This window comes from Argentina silus, assembly GCF_951799395.1.
Source record: "Argentina silus genome assembly, chromosome: X".
In the NCBI taxonomy this organism is placed as follows: domain Eukaryota; kingdom Metazoa; phylum Chordata; class Actinopteri; order Argentiniformes; family Argentinidae; genus Argentina; species Argentina silus.
In genome coordinates this window covers 28,179,441-28,202,702 of record NC_139653.1, presented here as the reverse complement: position 1 = coordinate 28,202,702, position 23,262 = coordinate 28,179,441, and the positions used below count along the sequence as shown (strand labels likewise).

At 42.0% G+C, this 23,262-nt stretch overlaps 1 protein-coding gene across 1 annotated transcript in view; it reads right to left on the bottom strand.

Annotated features, from left to right (window-relative positions):
- Positions 1–5,745: 5,745 nt before the first annotated feature.
- Positions 5,746–23,262, bottom strand: part of LOC310822314 (AP-2 complex subunit mu-B-like) — a 23,920-nt gene continuing 6,403 nt past the window's right edge. The window contains exons 4-12 of the mRNA XM_083694659.1: positions 22,709–22,804; positions 22,515–22,520; positions 22,201–22,336; positions 21,848–21,992; positions 19,550–19,672; positions 18,333–18,468; positions 17,592–17,689; positions 11,040–11,151; positions 5,746–7,197 (exon numbers count right to left, since the gene is read on the bottom strand). Of these exons, the coding sequence (XP_083550785.1) occupies positions 7,063–7,197; positions 11,040–11,151; positions 17,592–17,689; positions 18,333–18,468; positions 19,550–19,672; positions 21,848–21,992; positions 22,201–22,336; positions 22,515–22,520; positions 22,709–22,804 (987 nt within the window). The 3' untranslated portion in view covers positions 5,746–7,062. The remainder of the gene's footprint in view (positions 7,198–11,039; positions 11,152–17,591; positions 17,690–18,332; positions 18,469–19,549; positions 19,673–21,847; positions 21,993–22,200; positions 22,337–22,514; positions 22,521–22,708; positions 22,805–23,262) is intronic.

The window sequence follows — 23,262 nt, the reverse complement described above, 5'->3', positions numbered from 1 at the left end:
GCAATTGATGGTACTTTGATACGGCCAGACACGGTGCGCGCCCACCCCTATTTTGCGATTATCAGCGACAGGTTATATTGAGTAAGTCGTGACTCACATAGTCAGGAGGAAGTAACCCAGTTGTTGGTTCCCCGCAGCCGCCGCGAAATGGTCTTCCAGGCGGCTCATTTCAACCCCATGGCGGGCCATCTAGGGTATGACAAAACACTGCACCGTATAATGGCTCGAATTTATTGGCCGGGGATTCGGGCAGAGGTGCGTAGGTGGTGCGCTTCCTGTCGGGAATGTCAGTTAGTAAATCCCCCGGCCATTCCACGGGCCCCCTTGCGGCCCTTACCATTGGTCGAGAACCCGTTCGACCGCATTGCGATGGATATTATCGGGCCATTTGACCGGAGCACACAGGGTTATCGATTTGTGTTGGTCTTGATAGATTACGCCACCCGATACCCCGAGGCAATACCTCTGCGCAATATCTCTGCCAGGAGTGTAGCGCAAGCATTGTTTCAAGTCATCTCCCGCGTGGGAATCCCGAAAGAGATTCTCACCGATCAGGGCACTAATTTTATGTCACGCACCCTCAAGGAACTGTATGGCTTGTTGAACATCAAGGCGATTCGAACCAGTGTTTACCACCCGGCCACTGACGGCCTTTGTGAGCGGTTCAATCGGACCTTGAAGTCAATGATCCGGAAGTTTGTCCACGAGGATAGTAGGAATTGGCATAAATGGCTAGATCCCCTGTTGTTTGCGGTGCGGGAAGTTCCCCAAGCTTCCACCGGGTTTTCCCCGTTTGAATTACTCTACGGGCGTAAGCCCCGGGGTGTCCTAGACCTGCTTAAAGAAAATTGGGAGGAAGGGTCTAGCGACAGTAAGAGTGAGATCCAGTACGTCCTCGACTTGCGCACAAAGCTCCACGCCCTAGGGGCTATCTCACGTGAGCATTTGCTGCAAGCCCAGGAGCGTCAGAAACGCCTGTATGACAGGGGGACTACCCTACGAGAGTTTACACCGGGAGACAAGGTGCTCGTACTGTTACCCACCTCCAGCACGAAATTACTCGCGAAGTGGCAAGGGCCGTTTGTGGTCACATGTCGCATGGGGGACGTGGATTATGAGGTTGTACGCTCGGACCGGGGGGATAGCTTGCAGGTGTATCACGTCAATCTCCTAAAAAAATGGAACGACGTGGTCACGGTTGCTCTGGCTACGGTAATTCCGAAGAGAGAGGAGTTCGGTCCGGAAGTGATTGGTGTAGCCCCATCGTGCTTGTCAACAAGCCAGATGGGGCTATACGGTTCTGTGTGGATTATAGACGGGTTAATGCGGTCTCCAAGTTCGATGCATATCCGATGCCCCGGGTCGACGAGCTCTTGGACCGGCTTGGTACGGCCAGGTACTTCACGACATTGGATTGGACGAAGGGATACTGGCAGATTCCACTCTCGCCGGTGTCCCGGGAGAAAACGGCATTCTCCACTCCGCTCGGGTTATTCCAGTTCACCATGCTCCCTTTCGGGTTGTTCGGAGCCCCAGCCACTTTTCAGCGCCTCATGGACCGTATTCTGCGGCCGCACGCCGCCTATGCTGCGGCCTACCTAGATGACATTGTCATTCACAGTGACACCTGGCCGCAGCATGTGCGGAGTGTGGCTGCTGTTCTGCGGTCCCTGAGGCAGGCGGGGCTGACGGCCAACCCGAAAAAGTGCGTGATCGGGCGGAGGGAGATCCGGTATCTGGGGTACCACTTGGGACGGGGGGAGGTGCGACCGCAGATTGAAAAGACTGCGGCCATCGCCGCCTCTCCCCGGCCCAAGACAAAGAAGGAGGTGAGGGCCTTCCTGGGGCTGGCGGGATATTACCGGCAGTTCGTACCAGGGTTTTCAGAGCTGGCCAGTCCCTTGACGGACCTCACCCGGAAGGGTGCCCCGAATCCGGTCCAATGGTCGGGCCAGTGCCAGGGGTCGTTCGAGGCCCTTAAGGGGGCTCTTTGTGGAGAAACGGTCCTGTATGCGCCTGATTTTAACCTCCCTTTCTCCCTACAGACGGACGCGTCGGATAGAGGGCTGGGAGCAGTGCTGACCCAGCATGTGGAGGGGGCCGACCGGCCGGTGCTGTACCTGAGCCGCAAGCTGTCGGAGAGGGAGGGCCGGTACAGCACCGTGGAGAAGGAGTGCCTGGCCATCAAGTGGGCGGTCGGCACCCTCCGCTACTACCTGCTGGGTCGCGCCTTCACCCTCTATTCCGACCATGCCCCCCTCCAGTGGCTCCACCGCATGAAGGATGTAAACGCGAGGATCACCCGGTGGTACCTCGCGTTGCAGCCCTTCAACTTTTCCGTCGTGCACAGACCGGGGGCGCAGATGGTCGTGGCAGACTTCCTCTCCCGTGCAGGGGGGGGGGAGTAGGTCGTCGGCCTGTGTCGGGCGGTGGGGGTATGTGGGGGGACATGCAGCGTTCGGCCTGTAGAGGGAGCTACAGGACCGTGGCCGGGGTTGTGTCGGCAAGACTTTGTTGCACACCTGCTGCAAATGAAGTCTCGTCGGCGAATGTTTAAGATGTGTGTGCTTCTGCCATTTCAGTAGCGAAGCTAGGAGAAGGCGAGGTGAGCTGGGAACGGCGGCACGACACAGAAGTAGAGACTTATCGAGGAGGCTGGAAAGCCCAAGCCGAGAGAGAGAGACGTATCGACGAGGCTGGAAAGCCCAAGCAGTGTTTTTTGTTTTGTAATAAACGGGAGCGAGTCCCTTACCGCGACCTTGCATCTGCCTCTGTGTACAAACGGACTTTACCACAGTGTGATTTTTAATGAATATTTGAAGTTTGGAATTAGATGGGGAGTGCATCATTATAAAAGATGGTCAGAGGGTAGCATTCGGTGCAGATAGATGAGAGAAGGTTGAAAGATAGATAGATAGATAGATAGAGAGAGAGAGAGAGAGAGATAGATAGAGGAAAGGACAATGGCTTGATAGTTGAAAGAAATGAGAGTAGGATGGTCAGACGGTAGGATAACCAGAGAGATGAGAAAAGCTTAGAGGATTGTGAAGTTAAGATAAAGAGAGTGTAAGGTGGTTTTATTGGGGTAGAACTGGTTGACAAGATTGAGTTCTGCAGGTTTCATGTCGTTTTTATTTAAGTGTCCTGAAAGTTCCATTGCAGTTGCAGTAATAAAGGAGCCCACAGAATGCTCACCTAAATCTACATTCCACCATGTTAACTGGATGAGAGTTTTTGGAGTTACAAAAAGCTTAATAGGTATCAGAAAGATTTTATCAGGGTTGATCATTTGGACATTTTGGCACATTTTACAATGTGTGAATCGGTTGTAGGAGGATTAGCATGTAGAACATCCAATTGAACATGCATTTAATTAGCTAGAGAGGGGACTTAATGGCACCATATGCAGGACGCCCTCTTTTCACAGAAATTTTAATTGCAGACAATTCAGATTAGTGTCTCCTCCTCTCTCCCTCCCCTTGCTCAATGTAAACTACTTCTAACTGAAACAATGAATCTGTCAATGATTTTCAAGTTTTTTTAATCCAGCGAATGTCTTAGTTACATGACCTTGAAATCTGCAAAGGACCTGTGTGGTAGAAATGCAGTCGTTCGCTATTTAGTTTGGAAATGTTAATGGAAACATGAACATGGAAATGAGCCAGCCAGCGGAGACACTCACATTAGCTAAACCCAAAGTTGAAAACAAATCCCCTCATTCCCCCAACAAAACTTAGACAAGGCTGTAATGTCAAACAGGATATTTGTTGCTCAACTCCCAGTAGACCTGTCGTCAATCAGTCACACATATGCAAGGTTATACGCCCATAGCAAGTGGTAGACGCCCAGAAACGTCCGGAACATCTTGGAAAAGCAAATTCAGGCAGAAAGGCAGGGTCTTGGCATGTGCACACACTGCCACAGATTGCCAATACATTATAAGTAATGGTTTGCATGGTTATTTAGTGACATTTTCAAGGGGAAAAAGCTACATATTGCACCTTTAAGGCAAAAAGACCTCAAAACAAACAACAACTAAAGATGGCTGCAATACAAACCTGATAGAGCTTCACAACAGAAGGTACCCAGCATCTAGTAGGGTCAATGGGTTGCAGACTTCAAGTAATTATTGAAGGATTGTTGACCAAATACTAAACATGAGTGCTTAATTTGGACATTATATGATATAGGGGGAGTATGTTGAAAAAAATAAAAAATAAAATTCTAAACTAATCTGAACTAATCTGAATTGAATTAAAGCTGAGAATCTCTACTTTGACCTCATAGTAAGTGTTTCATTTCAAATCCAAACTGTTGGACTATAGGGCCAAAAGAAGAAAAAATGCTTCCCTTTCGCAATATATAATGGAACTGTATCATAAGGTGTGGCATAGGCTAATAAAAGAGATAGCCTTCACCTTGTCATCTCTACAACTAAACAAATGTTTTCTTTACCTGTTGACGCATAAAGTTCGTAGTAGAAAGCAGGTGTCCTTCGCATATTCCAGATGTGTTTTTCTTTGAACGCAAGGGTCCTTTTCTAACATCTGTCCAAACAGTTCTCCTTTCCTGTCAGAAACTCCTCCTAACCCTAAAATATTTTCAGAGTATGTACATTACTGGGAGATTTCATATTAGGCTCATTCCCTAGTTCAGTGATCTTGCTAAACATAACATTCTCTCTGTCTTTGCAATACCTTCCCATGATACAATCCTCTTCAGTTATCCTTTGATTATTAATTAAAGAGGGGTGCGTCAAGGCTATTGTCCCACCCTTGTAGCAACGCACAGTGATGTGGTTTCTCACAAGCTGCAATGCTGTGGTACAGATTTACTTCACTGCATCAGGTATTTTTTCTACATCTCCCGGTCACCTCCAGAAACGGCTTACACTGCATTTCAAAAGTCAAATTCTGCGCATTCTCTTGTTAAAAATAACTTGTGCAGAATGAGGTTTACATTTTGGCAATGAAACAGTTTGGCATTATTACCCATCGTCTACAGAGCCAAGTGCTCCACAGTTTCCCACTAACCCTATCACTCAAGCTGACCTTAGGAAGGCCCCAAGACAGCCTGTGGTTTTAAATAGAGCACTCTTTGTGTCTTAAATGCATATTGTGGGGCATTGTGTGACACTGGGGTCAGGCCTTGCAACATGCAAGTTTTCTTTCTATCGCACCAATGATGTTCATTTGATCACATAATCAATACCTTCTGCACACAAATGAGCTAAGATTGTAAAAAAAGAAAAAAGTAACAAGCCCCAGTGGTCACAAATGTTAAAACAATATGCATCAACACACAAACAAAATTATCTTGGTTGATGATATTTAGTTGAAAAGTGAACACTGCTGCCCTCAGGCTAGGACAGACTTTTAGTTAAGGGCACCTGAATGGTCCCACAGCTTCCGCCCCTCAAAGGGTTTGGCACTGAGCCCCGGCTCTGGCTGCACTCCAGGTGACTGCGGAACTCAGGACTGCTTGACCCTGCAATGTCACTCACCCTGGGAAGGAGCAAAGAGAAAATGTGGAAGCAAGGCGGAAGGGGCGAGCAAAAAAAGAAAAGCCAGACAGGAGACTCGTCTTTCATGGGCCCCTGAAGGATGAGAATTTAATTACCCATCTATCCATCCACACCACCACAATCGGACTACTTGAAGCAGCGACATTCTATATATTATTTTTATTTATTTTTCTATTTTAATCAAATATCATTGCAAATAAAATACATGGACAAAGTTAAATTGGTAACACCTTTTTATTAGGATTACCTTGACAGTCACAAAGTTACCAAATAGAGATCAAACATTGAAGCTGGTGGGGCAAGCCCTCAGGGGACGCCCTCTCCATCTCTCAGGGTGACACAATGGGGCCTAACCCAGCTAGAGAGATTATTTCTGGAAAGCTCATTCCAGTTAGCAAGGCAGAATTTAGTGTTGGCATGGTAAAACATAGTGCAGGGTAGCAACGTCAGAGTGGAAAAATGTATGTAGTGATAGTCACAAAGCTTTTACAGGTGGGGGAATCAGTACACATGAAGAAGGGGTTTATTGAAGCTTCAGATTGGCTGAAGCCACTGAAGCAAAAGTAAAGAGTCAGAATTCCAGACTCCTGAGAGATGTTGAGCAGGCCATGTCCCTGGGGTAGAACAGCAACGCACACATACAGTAAACACACCATCTCAACTCAGGCGCCGACAGACACTATAACTGACAGCAAATTGTGAGGACTAGCTATGTTTAGTAGCTCATTTGACCCTTCTCATACAACATAGAAATGTGGGTGTATATATATTTATTCTCAAATCTTTTTTCATGTTCCACTAACTGACAATTTTGGTCAAGCAGAAGGAATCTGCAGCACTGACACAAAGAACAACAGAAACCAAAGCAAACACTTTTCATTATCATCTGCATCAATAGAGGAATTATAATATAAATGTAACAGCTACTGGAATGAGAAGAGGATGACTGAGCAGGTAAGTGTGTGGGATGGCGATTGATGGAATGGGGATTGCACAAAGCACTAAATACAAAACACAGGCTATTCATAACTAATATACTTGAGGGGGCAGTGTATTAAAAATTTATGCACAATTATACAATTGCTTCTCGATGCAACTACACATTAATCTAAGGGTGTTTACACCAGTGGAGTTACAAAGCACGGCTAGGGAAAGAATAAGAAAAGAATGGGCTGTGCCGAGTGCTACAGAAGAAGAAATGAGCAATAGCTCATGTCAACGCTGATCAGATCACCAACAAATTTAGCATGAAACGACAAATACAAGGGGGTAGTACAGAATAGGTGAAAAGGGCTTTTTAAGAATTAAAGGGGACCTTTTAGATTTGTTTTACTCCACAGGTCCTGTTTATAACATCTTGTGTTTTAATCATGTTCAATACTTTTGAAATCATGTGCCACAGTTATTTTTCCATTCGTCAGCCAGCCCCTGTAAAGATGAAAAAACAGGAGAGACGAGGCTAGAAAGATATTACATGTTGTTGTCTTTCACTACTCTCTTGTTCCAGCCTCCCCATTGCTCTCTTTGTTTGAGGGCTGTTAGCACCGTGTCTCGTAGATGCCACTGCGCCCGATGTAGCGCACCCATTTGATGACATCATGATCACTGTAGTTCAACTTTGGTTCAAAGACCTTCAGGTAGCGCACTTTAAGCCCAGATGGAGCAAAGGGAACCTGTACGAAGAAGGGAGATAAGTGTTAAGATTACACCACAGAACATTTCTATAATTCTAACCTTTAATTCCTATTCCTGGTACTGGTCAGCCAAAAACAGGTCCCCAAATGTGCGGTCAGCCAGTGTAGTTTTGTGTGTCTGTAGTGCACACGTTGTTTCTTTCATTAGAGGTTGCTTCTCTCCCAAAATTGGAATTAAATAATTAAAACCCAAGAGAAAAAAAGGTTGTGGAAACATGCCAGTGTTCTTCTCAGATTGCAGTTAGTTTTGGATCGCTGTTTTGGATATGAAAATGCTATTACATTTTCTGAATTATACTGGGAAACCCCCGTTCCACTTATTAGACTGTTTCTGATTGGTGCTCACTTGCTTATTGAAAGCTTGGAAACAAAAAAATTAAACTAGTGTTATAATAGATCTAATGGATAAAAAATAAAACATTCTATGAATACATGGGTTCTGCTGGAATTGTGAAAAAGTCGGAATAAAGCTTGGTGCATAGCATACTTCTTGGAGAAACGAAGTTCACTGTGCGTTGCTACAAGGGTGGGGCAATAGCCTTGATGCAAAATGGCTTTATGGCGAACAAAACAGCCGAAATTTTGTGACTCAGCGAAATCACCATGGCTCACTTCTATCTGTGATTGGTGATGGGATGGGGGGTGATGGGGTTTTGTAGCTGCTGCTGCTCCTCCACCACAAACACCACATCAGCCATGCCCTGCTCTGAGAGCAGGCATAATAACAACACCAAATCAGGGAGGTTTTAAAGAGGTTTAAATACTCAATTTTGTAGAAGTTTTAGTAAATCATTTAATTGGCCACGTGCCCCTTCTCCAAAAACAACTTTCCTTCCTTTCTTTGAAATGTACCATAGTTTTACTTTTGTTGAGCACGCACAGATTATGTTTTTCAACAAGTTACGACATACAACAATGGTGAAGGACACCACAACAGACACGGTAACAAAATGGCAAGTTTCATTTTGTGTGTGTGTGTGTGTGTGTGTGTGTATGTGTGTGTTTGCAAATGCAGGTAGGCCTATACAGTAGGTCAGAGTTTAAAAGATTCATGCTTGTGTGACGATGTCACCAGGGTACCGCGACGGCAGTAGGGAGTCAGCTCGACTATAAGCCATGTTTTATTTCAGGCAATTCACCTCAGCAAAACAACCACCAGGAGGCATCATTGAGCAATTCCAATGGATATGCTTACAATGTGTTATAGTGTGTTTACAAACATTGCTGCCTGATGAATTACGTAAATAGTAGGTCAAGAGTTGTTTTTTCAATTTGGAAAAGGACAAATTAGTCTGGTCGGAGAAATTCAAAATGATGTCTTTGGATAAACCTTAATTTAGAACAAATCTTGTCTCCATGGACATTTCATAATGATGTTAGACATGGAATATATGTGGCAGTGTGTCCGCAGAATTGTGTATTAATTAACTCATAGCGATATAACATTTCTCAGTTGATTCTGCGCATTTCAGCAATAGGCTATATGGACACAGCAGTCACAAAGCAAAGAACGTAGTTTGTGTCCTACATTTTCTACTCTGGCACTGCAAGTTCACGTTGAACATATTTCACACGATTGAATGAGAGCTTTTGTTAATCAATCAAAAACGTTTACATGTCATGTGCAATGACAAGAATAAAACAAATAATATTTTCACTTGCTGCCTGTATCCAAAGAGTCATTTATAGTTGCCTATTGTCTGTATGTGACTGTTCTTTTTCACCCCTATCCATCATATCATGCATCATAGTTTGCTACAAATGAAGTACTTTCATAGAGGTGTCATATAATTGCTGTAGCCTTGGACAGTTCTTGATGTGTGTGACATTCATGAACTGTAGGCTACACATTTTTGATTCATACATTGTGTGCTCACTTGAGCTCACTTACAACAAGCTCAAATCATTTCTCATTAACAAACAAAAGCGTGACAATTTATTTTGCCACTAGACTAGTCTTTTAGAGATACAATTTGAACGCTGAGTACAAGCCAGTCCCACTCCTCCCCTAGAACAGTAAAGTTCTTTATTTAACGAATTCTGTTAGTTCATAGAAGATTGACATGCAAACATAGACTTTACTGTAGCCTTTAATGTTACATATCATAGAGAACTGCGGCCGCACCTCCCTTCCAACGTGCCTGGTTGTTGTCATTAAAAACATTGACTGCGTAAACTTCCAGCTAATTTAGCCTAATTTCTCATTGATTGGATATCAGCTTTCCAATAAAGTGCGCATGGATTTGGCAGAGTCTATTGTGACGCTTAATGATAACAACCTATATAGGACAGCAGAAGATGAGCCCACATTTACTGACAAATTCGCTCGCCTTCCCCCACTCCACAACTTCCCCCACTATATTGTAATTCACTGCCCATCATGACCCACTTATCGCAGCAGAGATGTTCATCAAGGCTCTGTGATCTGTCTAATGTTAGCCTACGCGTGATGCCATGTTACGATGCAGTTATACAGAACATAAGTATTTACACGTCTGTCTTAACTCACTCCTTAATATACCGATAGCAACTTGCACTCTGGTAGTCTAGATACCACACTGGTTAGGCTACTCCTAAAGCCTATATGCAATAATTTTGTGTGGTGGTGCACGTTGGCATAGGCTCCTGGTAGATTGTAGTGCAGGTTTGGATGAGTTGGGACGTTTATCGGGTCCGGACTGGTGCACTCGAGTGAATCAGCTGTGAAAGCACTGCATTTATAGCCAACTATGATACATGATATGACAAGACAGGGGTGAAAAAGAACAGTCAAATACAGACAGTAGGCAACTACAAATGACTCGTTGGATAGGAGTTGCAGCAGAAGTTGGCAATGGCATTATGAATGTCCAATATGTTACCATTTTCTCACCTTCCCCCAATACAATCACCTTTCTGACAATGGTACAGTACTGTATGACGGTCAGGGGTGAAAATGAACAATCAAATACAGACAATAGGCAACTACAAATGACTTGTTAGATACAGGCATTATTATTATTATTATTAGAAAATATAATTTGTTTAATTATTGTCATTACACATGGCAGTTTAAAATGTTTGATTGTTTAATGAAAGCTCTCATTTCAATCATGTGAAATACGTTCAACATGAACTTGCAGTGCCAGAGCGGAAAACTGCACTCTTTGCTTTGGGAGCGCACTGTGTCCATTTAGCCTAGTGCTGAATTGTGCGGAATCAACTGAGAAACATTATATCACTTTAATAATATGCAATTCCACAGACACACATATTCCATGTCTGACATCATTTTATGAAGTGTCCACGAAGACATGATTTGTTCTAATTTAAGGTTCATCCAAGAACATCATTTTGAATTTTTCCAACTAGACAATAATTTGTCCTTTTCCAAATTGATATATCAACACATAAGCTACTCTTCACATAATTCATCAGGCGGGAATGTTTGTTAACACACTTTAAGCATGTCCATTATGCTCAACGACGCCTCCTGGTGGTTGTGTTGCTGAGGTGAATGACCTGAAATAAAACTCACTAGTGCCGTCGCAGTACTTCTGCAACATGGTTACACAGGCGGCCAAGTTCTAAACTCTGGCCTACTGTATAAAAGAAGAATATTTTGCTGATATATTAGGCCTATGCCTATGATGTATTATACATATATGAGGCTATAGTGCTATTTCAAGCTGAAAACTTAAGGTTAAAAAGTACTTTACATAGCTTGTTAATCCTCTGTATAGCAATGTAAAGTATTTCTAATTCATTTGATGTAAATGTAAATTTGACCTCTAGATTGAGGGCCTGTTATGTGAAAATACAGAAATGCTCCAAAAGCTCACCTCAAAGTTCATAGAGATAGGGGGCCGTGCCCACTTCTTCTTGTCATTGGTGGGTAGAAGCTCAATCTCAGCACTGATCTGAGACTCCTTCATCCCAGCCATACGCTTGATTCTGTAGAAAAACAGATGGTATTTACATACTATACCATAGTAAATACAGGTACATACAAAGACAAACACTTTGCTGTTGTAAGCTTACTTACCAAAAATAACAGAATATTAAGAATGAAAAATGGCTTGTTAAAGGATAAATTCATATTTTTGGAACCAAATCTATATTTCTGAGGTAAATGGCATGCTGTAGAAAGGTAGACAACTTGTCTACCTATCTGTCTGAGTGAATTCCCTTGGTTGAGAAACTTAGTGACAGCAGCGATACCCCACATCAGGCTACAATGGAAGTGATGGGGGCAATCGTGCAAACATGAACAGAGGCTCCAAAAACACTCAAATATGTCCTTTTTGAAACTGTAAAACACCCAGTATAGATGCAGGTCTATAGTGGGCTTGTATCATTCAGCAACTCCAACTATTGTTTTTCGAACATATTAGGTGGGCTTGCTTCAGTAAGTCCAACTACGGTTCTTCAACATACTTATTATTCCAATTCTTCCCAGTGCTACTTCTCCTACAGTAGGTAGGAATTTCGAAAGTCCCAACTGGTGTGACAATGTCGCGGGAGTCCTGTCACTGGCAGGGACTGGGGAGTTTATCAGGATCAAGAGAAAATTATGAAATTTGCTGAGTTGGTAGTGACATCCTAATCTACAGTGTGTACTTGATTCCTATGCAAATCAGAGACCGTATAAAAACAAAGATATTTATTCCAAAATTACATGAACTACTAACCTTGCATTAAGATGGACTCACTTCAACTTAGAGTGATTTGTTGACATTTATGCATTTCAGCTCATTTTAAGAGTGTTATAGCAAAGGGTCTGAATACTTATGTACATGAGGTATTTCTGTATTTCAATGTTAATACATTTACTCAAATTTCTAAAAACCTGTTTTTGCTTTGTCATTCTGGGGTATTGTGGGTGGATTGATGGTAAATTATTTTAATTTAATCCATTTTAAATCGAGACTATAATACAATAAAATGTGGAAAAAGTGAAGGGGTCTGAATACTTTCCAAAGACACTGTATGGTGCCTATAGAAAGTCATCATACCCCTTTGAAATAGTTACTATATTTGTCGTACAGCTTGAAATCAAAACCCATTAAAAAAAGCTTTTTCCAGCTTTCTGTACAAATTTAGCCATACAACATCAAACTAATGAAAAAAAAAGGTGACAGTTCTGAAAATGTATAAAAAATTAAAAACAAGAATAACAGGGTTGGAAAAGTCATCAGTCCCCTGATTTAATACTTTGTAGAGCCACCTTTTGCTGCAATTACAGCCATCAATCTGTTTGGATATGTCTCTACTAGCTTTGCACACCTAGATTGGAGAATATTTGCCCATTCTTCCTCGCAGAATTGTTCGAGTTCAGTCAAATTCTGTGGTGAGCGGCGATGGACTGCTCTCTTCAAGTCCATCCACAGATTTTCTATTGTGTTTAAGTCAGGGCTCTGACTTGGCCACTCAGGGACATTCACCTTTCTATCCTTAAGCCACTGCGTTGTTCTTTTGGCGGTATGTTTAGGATCGTTGTCGCGTTAGAAGGTGAATGACCTGCCCATCTTCAGCTGTCTAGCAGAGGGACGCAGATTGTCCTCAAGAATTTGGGTGTACTTGGCAGCATCCATTTTCCCTTTAATCCTGACCAATTGCCCAGTCCCCGCTGAAGAGAAACATCCCCACAACATAATGTTGCCACCACCATGCTTCACAGTAGGTATGGTGTGTTGTGGGTGGTGTGCTGTGTTTTCACCAAACATAGCGCTTGGAGTTCAGTCCAAAAAGTTCAATCTTAGTCTCGTCTGACCAGCACAAACGAGACTGACTGTGGCACTGCTGTGGTGGTGCCATACGCCTTCCACTTCTTAATGATGCTCTGAACGGTACTCAGAGGGATAGCTAAAGCCTTCGAAATCTTTTTGTAGCCTTTACCTAACTTGTGCCTTCCTACAACTTTATTCTGAAGTAATCAAAACCACTACAATTGATGTCAGGTGGGGGGCAATTAGCCTGGTGTTTGATCTGGAAGTTGATTGGTTGCACCTGAGCAAGTTTATAATGGTATACTCTAAGGCAGTGTTTTTCAACCTTTTTTGAGCCACGGCACATTTTTTACATTGAAAGAATCTTGCGGCACACCACCAACCAAAAATGTTACAAAATGACACTCTGTAGCCTGATACAATAATATACGTAGACTCATCAAGTTGCAACGCAAATTTCCTACTGATGCGTATCTTTCCCAAAACATGACTTTCGATGTCTGTAGACATGTCATCAGTACGCCTGGCAATTGTGTTATCTGAGAGCGGGACTTTAGCTATGTCTTTAACCGCGTCAGGGCCGAGCATCTCGTTGACAATGGCTTTGCAGGCAGGTAGTATTAATGTCTCTGCCACAGAGTGGGACTTTTTTGATTTAGCTACGAGTTCGAGTGAAAGTAAATCCGAACGAAAGATAGCTTTCGCTGTATTGCCTCAAGCTTACCGTCTTTGCTTTCTTTTTACCACCACTCATACTAGGGCCTTTACCTGGGTCAGAATCTTGTCCAGGGCCCAGTTCGGAGTTTGCATTTTTCCTTTTTAAAAACTTCTCCATCACTGTCACCACGACCTGTCGCATGCGTCACTAATTCTCTTGTCTCTAAGAAGGAACGAGGCAATTAGCTACCTGCTGCCACCCGGACGAATATTACATTACTCTGCCAGTCACTATATTACAGCACAGACACTCGACAATGGCATATTATTTGCAGATAATAATTAATAAATGTTAGTGAAATTGGATAATTTCTCACGGCACACCCAACGATCTCTCACGGCACACTAGTGTGCCGCGGCACAGCGGTTGGGAAACGCTGCTCTAAGGGGCTGATCACTTAACCAAACGAGGTATTTCACTAATTAATTTTTAATAATTGTCCAGAATTTTTACAATTTTTAGTTTCACTTTGATGATGAGGGTTATAATGTGTACATACAGCTCAAAAAAAGTTAGATCTGATTTATTTTAATTTCCAGGGTGTAATGTGACAAAAGGTAAAGATTTCACAGGGTATGATGACTTTCTATAGGCACTGTATATGCAATGCTTATCAGAGCACTTTATAGGCCTTGTGTCATAAACCTGAAATCTGATCATTTGATGCTTTTCACTCACACTGCGTTATTCTCACATCAAAAGTAACCAGAATTGCTTGTTTAACATGTGATATGCAACACAGCCCCCCCTCCATCCCCCTCGCAACATTTTAGTTAGCACCTCCCTCACTGTAGCCCCTTCACATCTTTTCCTCTCCTTGATACTGTATATTAGCTTCAAAACATGGTGTTACAGTAAAACAGCCCTGTTTGGCTCTGATGAAAGTATATCTTCTCATGTGAGATCATTCTCTGTTCGCGATGTAGCGTTTACAATTCACAATTTAACACATTACGTGTGAGCTCATTAGTGATCAAATCACTAATAATTGACTAAAACACTTAATTTAAATAATCTGATGATAGTTATTGTTTGTGCACGCTGTGAAATGTACGCTGACAAATGTAAACAAACATGGATGTTTGCAAGTGCAAGATGCATATCCCATCCTTCACAGCTCTTGTCACCACCTTGTGGCTTTTGGCAACACTTCACACCGTGAAATTTCTGCAGCTGCGGGAAGTACTTAGAAGTACCCTCCTAAAGATCTCTTCACCCCCACTACCCCCCTGTACTAACCCTAACCCTAGAGACCTCTTCACCCCCACTACCCCCCTGTACAAGTTTCTTCTTCTAGCATTGTGACTGCCAATGGCCCCTGGTCCTACCATAGATTACTTTTTCTTATGATGACTGATGCATAGATGATTAACTTACTTAAACAAATGTATTTGTTGTAAGTCGCTTTGGATAAAGGCGTCTGCTAAATGCCATGAATGTAAATGTAAGTACCCCGCTGAAGTGTCGGCTTGGACCTACTAAACCCCTACTTTCTGTACATCTTTTAAGCTGTTCACACCAATCCAACGTGCAGAGAGGTCTAACTAGCTTTGCTATGACTTATGGTTTTGATACCTATTTTAAACTTTTTAAACTATACAAACTTGAATGGGCACTTTTCAACATGAGTCCAAAAAATGCAATTTGTTAACGACTGCCGCTCTTATACCTTTTAAGGTATTCACATAATTTCAACTGAAACATTTGCCAAAAACTCAAAATTATCAACTCCGATTAAAGCTTTCTGATAGCTTTTGGTTTACCTTTTTTTTTTTTTTTTAAATAAGCTTTTTGTAACTCCAAAACCTCTCACCTGGTTAACATAGTGGAATGTTGATTTAGGCCAGCATTCTAAGAGCCACTGTTACTAAAACTGCCATGGAACTTTCAGAACTCTTGAATAAAAACAACAGGAGGCCTGCAGCAGACATTCTTAAAATGACTACACAACAAATCACAAAAAAAATATTAACCTCCTAATTGTTTGTATCCCTGGTGGGCTTTGTATCCCTATTGCTCGAGTCCAACAATTTGGATTACAACATAGCAGAAAAAAATTGGAAAAGCCATCCATCACTTCCATTATAGCCTGATGAGAGGTATCTCCAGTGCCGGTAAGTTTCTCAAAACCAAGCAAATTCATGAAAAAAAAGTGTTTGTATCCTTCTACTGGGTTAGGGTTAGGGTTAAAAATGCTGCTGTAACCTCAAACCTTACTATAGGTTTACCTCAAATAATTGTTTAATGGCAGTCACTAAGCAAAACAGCAACACCACACTTAAAGGGATGGTTCAGCCTATTTTCATGTTTAAGTGAAATATCATCTTACTCTGAGTTGTCCTCATAGGGCAGTTGTGGAAAGCTTCTCCGGTTCTCAGTTCTCCACTTCGCTACCTCAGCAAAGGCTAAGAGTTAGCTGCGCCCTCTCCAATAGACAGGATTCCAACGGCACATGTTAGCATTGTTGAAATTACATGCCAAAATCTTCTCAGAGAAACTTCAAACAAAGTTTAGTTGCGGCTATATACTAGATGAACATGCACATGCTTTTATTGTAATTACAAACGACATTGTATATTATTGCAACGCTATGTTCAATTTTCACATATACTTCCTGGATTCCATTTAGGATACCGGCAACTTTTTGTTCACAGCTAGTAATCATTCCGCGGTCGTGTGCTTGCACTGTATGGGGAGGGTTTGGCTGGTGAAACCGAAATAGTTCCAGTTCTGAGCAAATCAATTATAGAGACTAATTGTTTTATTTTCAATAGTATGCACATCAAAAAATCCTTTAAAGCATAACACCTCTAAACTTTGTTTGATGTTTCGGCATATAATAATGTCAACAATGCTAATCCTGTCCATGAAATCCTGTTGAAGGGGGAGACATCAATTCTGCCCCCCTCCCTTGCCCAATGGGCCAAATGACTGATCTCTCTGATGTTTTACAAGCCCTCTCAGGAATGTGTTGATGTGCTTTTGTGGTTATAATTGATAGGATGAGGTCTCATTGGTTCTCCTTGCAAACAGCTCTTAATTTAAATACTATGGTTGGAAGTCGGGTATAAGGACAGAAGTTAAGGGACAGATTATTTCTCTTTGTCTTGGTGTGTGGTCTCAGCTGAACCTGTGAGTATGTAAAAGTGACCATGTGGTTCTCTCTCTCTCTCTCTCTCACCATGAGGGTACAATGTAACATTTCTCTGATGCATTTGCCTTGTAGTAATTGGATAAGTTTACAGTATTATTAAAGGCTCATTTGATTCATTCTAACTTGACCATTCTTGCCCTAATCAGCACAAACTCAACAATTCTTCGCACAGTGTTTATTAAATTACTTGGCAGTCAGATTATTAATTGATTATTAACAGATTATTAAGTTATACTATGCTATTAACAATACAATTGGCGGAACATTTCCTTGCCAACCCTCTGTATTGTGACTGCCATTCTATAAGGCCCTACACTGTCTATTAGAGAGGGAGGTGCTAACTGTTAGCCCTTGTTGTGGTAGCAAAGTGGAGAATAGAGAACCAGAGAAGCTTTCATGACTGGCCTTTGAGACCAACTCAGGATAAGATATTTCACCTAAACATGAAAATAGGCAGAACCATCGCTTTAAGTGGTGGGCCAGCCAATTCCCACTTGCGGAGGGTAGCTTTGATGTTATGTCATCATAGAAAGTGATAACGAGAATGTTGATGCTGTTTTAGGTCAGTTTTAAGACATGATCTCATAGATCAATTACAGCTTTGAGGGCCTTTGTCAGCAAAATGTTCTTGCCCTCCACGAAAAAGGGTAATCCAATCATTGATCACCCAACTTCATGCATAATCCTCCTCGTCATTGGCACAATGAAACACCTTTTTCAATGTCAATTTCCAGTCTTGTCCAAAGCTAGCACTTGGGACTATAGAGTAATAGGAGAAGCAATGAGAACTTACTTCCAGACAATAGCATTTTCACTGGCTTTGTACTTGGCTTTACCCTTCATGCAGATCACCTGGACACCACTGGTGTTGAGAGGGGTGGGAATGCGCACCTGGGTAAAATATGTAAAAAGAAGTGTTTAGGCAGCCGATTTCTCATCTTTATCACGCGTTAATTCATTGCGCCTCTTTTTGAACAAATGTTATTGCACAAAGATTTGTGCAAATGTTCCTGCATCAATCTGAGTCGTACATGAGTACATTTTTCACAACCCACACCCGACCAGCAACAATTCTGCCAAAATCTGAATTACAACCCACCAACGGGGCAGGGTGCTGCTGCGACTCGACCTGAACCACAAGAACTTAACCCGAAACCCGACTCTATACCCATATAAGGAGAAAGTAACATTCTTATTGTCATAAATACTTTTTAAATACTTGCTAATTTTCAAAACTTCTCACATAAGTAGGAGAAGGACAGAACAAGCAGTTAGTCTCTCAGGCTGCGCTCTGATGGCATAATACAGAATGAAATTACAAGGCAACACAAATATATGATAAATAAATTATTTTGTTATCATCATCAAAACCAAACACGACCCATGACATGCTTGACTTGGACTGCAATGACCGGTTTACATACTGCCAGATTTACATACTGCCAAAAATCTTACCAAATTGATTTATTAGCAGTTTATTCGCAGGGAACCATGGGTACTTGACCTGATACAGAACTCTAATCTGAAGTCATACCTCAATCTTCTGAGCCAAAAGTGAGGGCTTGAAATTGGACTTGATGACGACCTTGACCTCCAGCTTTGTGCGGCCAACTTCCCTAACCAATGGAATGACACGGAATGGCAGGATAATGTCCTTAGTGGTGCGGTACCTATAGGAATAAAGCAAACAAAAACTCTTAAATTAAAGCTCACAGTTGAGTGAGGAACATAAGATACGGTGCCCCATGTAAGTAATGGGACAGTGAAGCATATTTTCTTCTTTTGGCTCTATACTGCAAAGTTTGGATTTGAAATCAAACAGTTACTATGAGGTTAAAGTATAGATTCTCTGCTTTTATTTGATTGTATTTGTGTTGGTATATTGGTTTCACCATTAAGAAATGCCAACACTTTTTATACATTTCAGGTCACGAAAGTAATGGGATTCATATAACGTCCAAATTAAGCACTCATGTTTAGTATTTTGTCAACAAGCCTATACAATAACTGGCTGTGACCTAATGACCCCACCAGGAGCTGGGTATATTCTCTGGTGATGCTCTGCCAGGCCAGTACTGCAGCCATCTTCAGTTGTTTTGAGGTATTTTTCCCTACAATCTTACCATCAGGAATTGGAATGCATGTTCAATTGGATTTAAATCTGAAGAATGACTTGGCCAGTCAAGAACATTCCCCTTTTTTTTCTTCTTCTTAATAATGTTGCAAACTGTTGATTTTGGCAAGCTTAAGGTTTTGGCTAGGTTTCTGATGTTGTTTTTTCAGATTTCTCAGCCAAATAATGGTTTCTTTGACACCACTTTGGTCCTCATGTTGACAGACGCCAATAGCAGACTCCAAAAGCAAATCATATAGAATCAATAGAATCAATACTAGACATTGAAAGCTCTCTTATGCCTGCAAACATTATGTGACGGAACACACTTGATTTAGGTGCACTGAAACAGGGGGACTATGTATAAAAAGTTATAAAAATGGTGAAACCAATATGTACACAAATACCCTCACTCATAAAAGCTGAGAATTTCTACTTTAACATCATAGTAATTGTTTGATTTCAAATCCAAACTTTTGGATTATAGAGCCAAAAGAAGAAGAAATTCTTCACTGTCCCAATACTTACGCAGGGCGCTGTAAATGTATTTATATGGTGGACACTAGCAACTCATACCACACACACACCTACTGTACTAACACACGTACAAACCCACATACACAGAGAAAAAGACTGACCTCATGAGCTCATAATCTCCATCCGGGGGAATGAAGCTGATACTACGCTCTGAGTCAAACTTGCTAAGACGTACACACTGGTGGAATGTGCAGTCGTCAATGGCTATGGATTGCTTCCCACTGCTGAAACAGGACAGTAGACAGGGAAAGAAAGACAGAAGAGGAAGTGAGAGGTGCAAATAGGTGGTTAATAGAGAGGTGTAAAACAATGAACCACATCTAGACCCAGTATGTACAGAGCAGTAATAGTTGACCACTGTGACCACAACATCAATAGTCTATGGTGCTTTCTTAACATGATTCCTTGCATCCTCTCCTCCGTCCTCCACTCGCTTCCTCCCCAAACGCATTGGAGGAGAAGATCTGGGTTTTGCCCCTTAGATATTCTCCTCCAATACTTTTTGAGAAGAAGAGATTAGAGGACGAGAGGAATCGAGTTTGTAACAATTGAGAAAGGGTCTATGGCTATCTACAGTCAGGGCCACACGAATCACATGATCAGTCTGGTTCTGTTGCGGTTAAGAGTCCATTAAAAGATCATGGATATGTGTAAAGTATACCTCAAAAACATAAACAGACACACAGGCACTTCATTGATGCTTATAATGAAGGGGGAACCTAGTCTAATACACTAAGACAAGGCAGCAGACGATAGTAGCTGAAATCAACACTTATGGTGTTTGCCTCCCTCTTCTTGCCATTTGGTGATATGACCCAAATTCCACCATTCCCATTGGAGAAAAAAAACCTGATGCCCATGTAATTTCAAGCGAATCGAACTTACAGTTCATGAGAAGAAGATTTTTCATTTTTTTAATCCAAGATGGTATAAAATACATAATGGCGGAGCTATGGGTCTTTGAGGCAAATTTGTTCCTTGCGAGGAGAGGGACCAGTATACCAACTTTCATAACTTTAACTCAAATAGGGCGGTGCAGCTTGAGCCTTTGACTTACAGCAGCACCTATAGGTTAATGGGTGCCATTTCCGGTTTGTGAGTAGTGGTGGACATGGTCTGTCATATTGGCGAAATTTTTAATTTTTCATCAGCCGATTTTTGCGGTAAACAGCAAGGGCCAAGAATAAGAAGAAGAAGAAGACGAATTCGGGCTTGAACCCCTAATGATAATACGAATTCCAGCAATTACAATAGGGTATCAGTGTTCTGGGTTGAACCCCTAATGAAGAGCATAAGCACACACAGAGTTCAGTGGTGAGCTTCAGCTCATTCTGAAATCCACTGACACAAAACAAACACATAACAGAAACCAATGTACAAAACTATGTTGAGCCATACAGATGTTAACATACAGCACTTGCTGTAACTCCTATTTGTAACCAGGAGAGCAATCCTGCCCCTGCTGTGAGATTTTTAAGCCAGATGTGGCCATCAGGACTGCAGTGGCTGGTGCCAAAAAGCGTGTTTCCTCCTATAATATGTAGTCTTTAAAAAAATATATCATAGCCGTCAGTCAAGTCATGTTAGAAGCATATCTATTTTTTTACCAAAATGAAAGCACGTCAAGCATACACGCACATCAAATGCATATGTATCGGTGAGTATGTGAACCCGATGCAGGTCAGAAAAACACTGAAACGTGCCTCTACTTTAGCAACGGACTGCACCAGATGTCGCTATGACAGTGCCCATTAATGGCATTTCCTAGATTCACTGCACCAATCTCATCTCTCGCAGGAATCCATTGGGCGGTCAGTAGATAATTTCATGCAGTTATTTATATATTATCAATGTTTGCAACCTCAGTACACACAATGATAGACAGAAATGCAGACTAAAGATGGAGACAAGTCTGAACAAGTGAGAGAGGTACACTACCTGCCCCCCAACTCACTGACGTCCAGCATAGAGAAAGGGAAGAAAATAAAACAGAAATCAAAGAAAAAACAAGTGAAAACATCTTAGCACTCTACAGAAACCCCAAAACACCGTACAACAATGCAAAAATACATACTGTATAACCACAAGTCATTTCATGTAGCAAAATGATTACATGCATTCACTTCACAGAGAATGTTTTAATCAAGTTGTACTGCAGATGAAAACAGCTGAACTTATCAAATACCTAAAACAAGTGGAGTTAGTTCAGTGTTATCAGCAGTGATTCCATCCTGAAGACAAATACGTTGTGTTTTTTAGCATAATAGCCTAAATAGTGATGCATCATTTGACACTTTTCTCTACGTCCTTTGAGAGCTACAAAAATGCAAGGGAAATAAAATACTTGATGCACCAGCATGGTACCCAGATTGTTGAAACTTGTCACACTGCACCCTCACCTCTTGCCCGCCTCTTCGGTGGCACCCCCCTTGCCCTGCTTATCAATGATGATCTTGTCATTCATGCCAAACTTGCACTCAGGCATCCCACTTAGGTAGCTCTTCATCACTACTCTTCCAGAAACGTGGGCACTCAGAACCTGGCCTGGGTGGAAAAGGAAAGGAGGGTGCCAGGTACATTGTCAGTCCAGCCAACTTAATTTTGTTAGTCACTACATTCTCAGTGTGTGTGTTTGTGTGTGTGTGTTTGTGTGCGTGCCTCATGATTGTACTGTGAAAGTAATTTGTGACTTAAACATATGGGTTACATGAGAGATGTGTTTCATAACACCCACAAGAGGTAGCAGCTTTACCCTGTGGTGACATGAGCAGGTTGACACTCTCCAGGACATCCAAGAAGAGCTCATTGCGACGATACTTGATGCCCTCTCGACGCCAACCAATCTGTCCTGTTACCTGACTGGTGATCTGTGACTGTTCCTCCTTGGTCTATTAGAGAGAGGATAGGAGAGGGATGGGAATAGAAATGTAGAGACATGAGGAAAGACAGGAAAAAGAGAGGAAAATAGAGAATATCAGATTGTCATGCTGGAAATACAGATAATTCAAGCGACAATTAAGTGTTATCCTCACATTTTAACTACAAATCTAAATGGAGAGTACTCACATGGTGCTGGAGGATGTTCAAAGGACCAGTGACAACCATTGAAGAGGAGAGAGAGAGACACAGAGAGAAGACATTAAATACTTCCCATCCAACATGATCATGTTCTGATCTGTGATGTCTGACAGTTGCAGCTGGACATAACCCTCTAAAACTCAGGAACAAGGAGCTCCCTCCCTCCCACTCATCTTGTGTACCTGGCTCTTGATGCCCTGCTGAGTGATGAACGTCTTCAGGGCACCAGTCTCAGAGTTCTGGGGGTATCCAAAGTCCAGGATCTCTACAAGGCAAGACTACCATGAGACCAACAACTTAAAGAGGAGGATCACACATCAACAACTTCATCTAAAAGCTCACCAGTTATGCAGCAGGAGGATGGCTCCTGAAGAAAAACGTGCACTGCAAAAACCATCACCTTCAACATTCACAAAAACATTGAGTTGAACAAAGCCCTTCCAAAAATGATAAGATAATTCACAGTGTACTGTACATAGGCCAGACACTGAAATTAAGTTAAAACATGAGTAGAGATTGCAGGAGTTCTATGTCCATTGCACAGCACATGAAGACATCCATCTGCGCTGTATTTTCTTTAGATTTTGATTTTGTCATTGTACAGTTCTAAAAATCAAAACCTAAAAAAACAACAGCACAGCAGAAATTCTGAACAGTGTCCATCACATTCAAAATAACAGCAAATTCTGTCAACAAATGACTGTACACCTAATCCTGCTTTCTACATTCCTTGGGG